Source organism: Mandrillus leucophaeus, unplaced genomic scaffold (genome assembly GCF_000951045.1).
Source record: "Mandrillus leucophaeus isolate KB7577 unplaced genomic scaffold, Mleu.le_1.0 Scaffold40, whole genome shotgun sequence".
Classification (NCBI taxonomy): domain Eukaryota; kingdom Metazoa; phylum Chordata; class Mammalia; order Primates; family Cercopithecidae; genus Mandrillus; species Mandrillus leucophaeus.
The window spans coordinates 7,179,280-7,180,967 of record NW_012104254.1 but is presented as its reverse complement, the minus strand read 5'-3'; the positions used below and the strand labels follow the sequence as shown (position 1 = coordinate 7,180,967).

General features: G+C 37.3%; 1 protein-coding gene across 1 annotated transcript in view; it reads left to right on the top strand.

Moving 5' to 3' along the window:
• HAT1 (histone acetyltransferase 1) overlaps nucleotides 1–1,688 on the top strand; it is an 87,193-nt gene that overhangs the window by 80,289 nt on the left and 5,216 nt on the right. Inside the window, exon 9 of the mRNA XM_011991919.1 lies at nucleotides 815–966. Coding sequence (XP_011847309.1) covers nucleotides 815–966 — 152 coding nt within the window. The remainder of the gene's footprint in view (nucleotides 1–814; nucleotides 967–1,688) is intronic.

Sequence of the window (1,688 nt, the reverse complement as noted above, 5' to 3'; positions counted from 1 at the left end):
GTGCTGGGATTACAGGCGTGAGCCACCACACCCAGCCTAATTTTTGTATTTTTAGTAGAGATGGGATTTTGTCATGTTGGCCAGGCTGGTCTCTAACTCCTGGCCTCAAGTGATCTGCCTGCCTCATGTCTCCCAAAGTGCTGAGATTACAGTCGTGTGCCACTGTGCCTGATCTGTTCATCCAAATTTGAATCTCCCACTTATACAGCTACTTTAATTGGAATCAAAACTAAGATGCATGTGATACCATGCCAGTTAAAAAGTTTAAATTTGAGGCTGGGTGTAGTCACTTATGCTTATAATCCTAGCACTTTGGGAGGCTGAGGCAGGTGGATCACTTGAGCCCAGGAATTCAAAACCAGCCTGGGCAACATGGTGAAACCCTGTCTCTACAAAAAATACAAAAATTACCCAAGTGTGGTGGCGGGAGCCTGTAGTCCTAGCTACTAGGAAGGCTGAAATAGGAGGATCACCTGATCCTGGGAGGTTGAGGCTATGGTGAGCCATGATCATGCCACTGCACTCCAGCTTGAGTGACAGAGTGAGAATCTGTCTCAAAGAAAAAAAAAAGTTTAAATTTGAAATAGGTAGCTCTTGATTCACAAATATTAATACAAATGTCTTTGCAAAAGGATTGGATTTATAATAGTTTTACTTATAAGGAATAATCCTTTCATGTTGTAACTTTTGTATGTGTAATTCTTTTAAGAATATTTGCCTTCCTAGCCTACCATATATGTTGAGATTGCAAATGATGAAGAAATTATATTGAGTATAAAGGAAATGTTAATATTATTTTGCCTTATTTATTTAGCGGAAGATCCATCCAAAAGCTATGTGAAATTACGAGACTTTGTGCTTGTGAAGCTTTGTCAAGATTTGCCCTGTTTTTCCCGGGAAAAATTAATGCAAGGATTCAATGAAGATATGGCAATAGAGGCACAACAGAAGTTCAAAATAAATAAGGTATTTTTATTCTGTAGGAGGAAAACAGATTTAAATTACAAACAAATTTTTAAAGTGTATACCTTAACTAAAATATTATAAGGACATTAAGAATACATGTGTGGGAACCAGCAATGGTTAACAGTACAGCTTGGAAGCCAAATTGCCTGAGTTCAAATCTAGCTCCAACACTTGCTCTGTGATTTATGGCAATTTAATTTACCTCCTTGTGCCTCAATTTCCTCATTAATAAAATGGGAAGATAATAGGTGTTATTGCTATATTAAGCATAACAAGCAGAGGAAAGATGGATAATAGGATCTTATTTTTGCTCTCTCAAGTAGTTGTACCCCGGAGACATTATTGATGGGAAGAAGGGTTGAAGTAAAACATGTATTTCATTTTATATACTTTTATATATTTATTTAAATTTTAAAGTGGTAAATGTCTTAAGATAGGTACAGAAAAAATAATATGAAAGTTCTGAGAAGGGAGTTTATTACATTTATGTAAGCAAGGAAATCAGTAGTTATTTCATAGAAAGGATGGCATTTGATATAAACCTTGAAGAATGAGTAGGATTTAGATTATGAAACTATGTGGGATGGGCTGGGTGCAGTGGCTCACGCCTGTAAATCCCAGCACTTTGGGAGGCCAAGGTGGACAGATCATGAGGTCAGGACATCGAGACCATCCTGGCTAACACAGTGAAACCCCGTCTCTACTAAAAATACAAAAAAGCC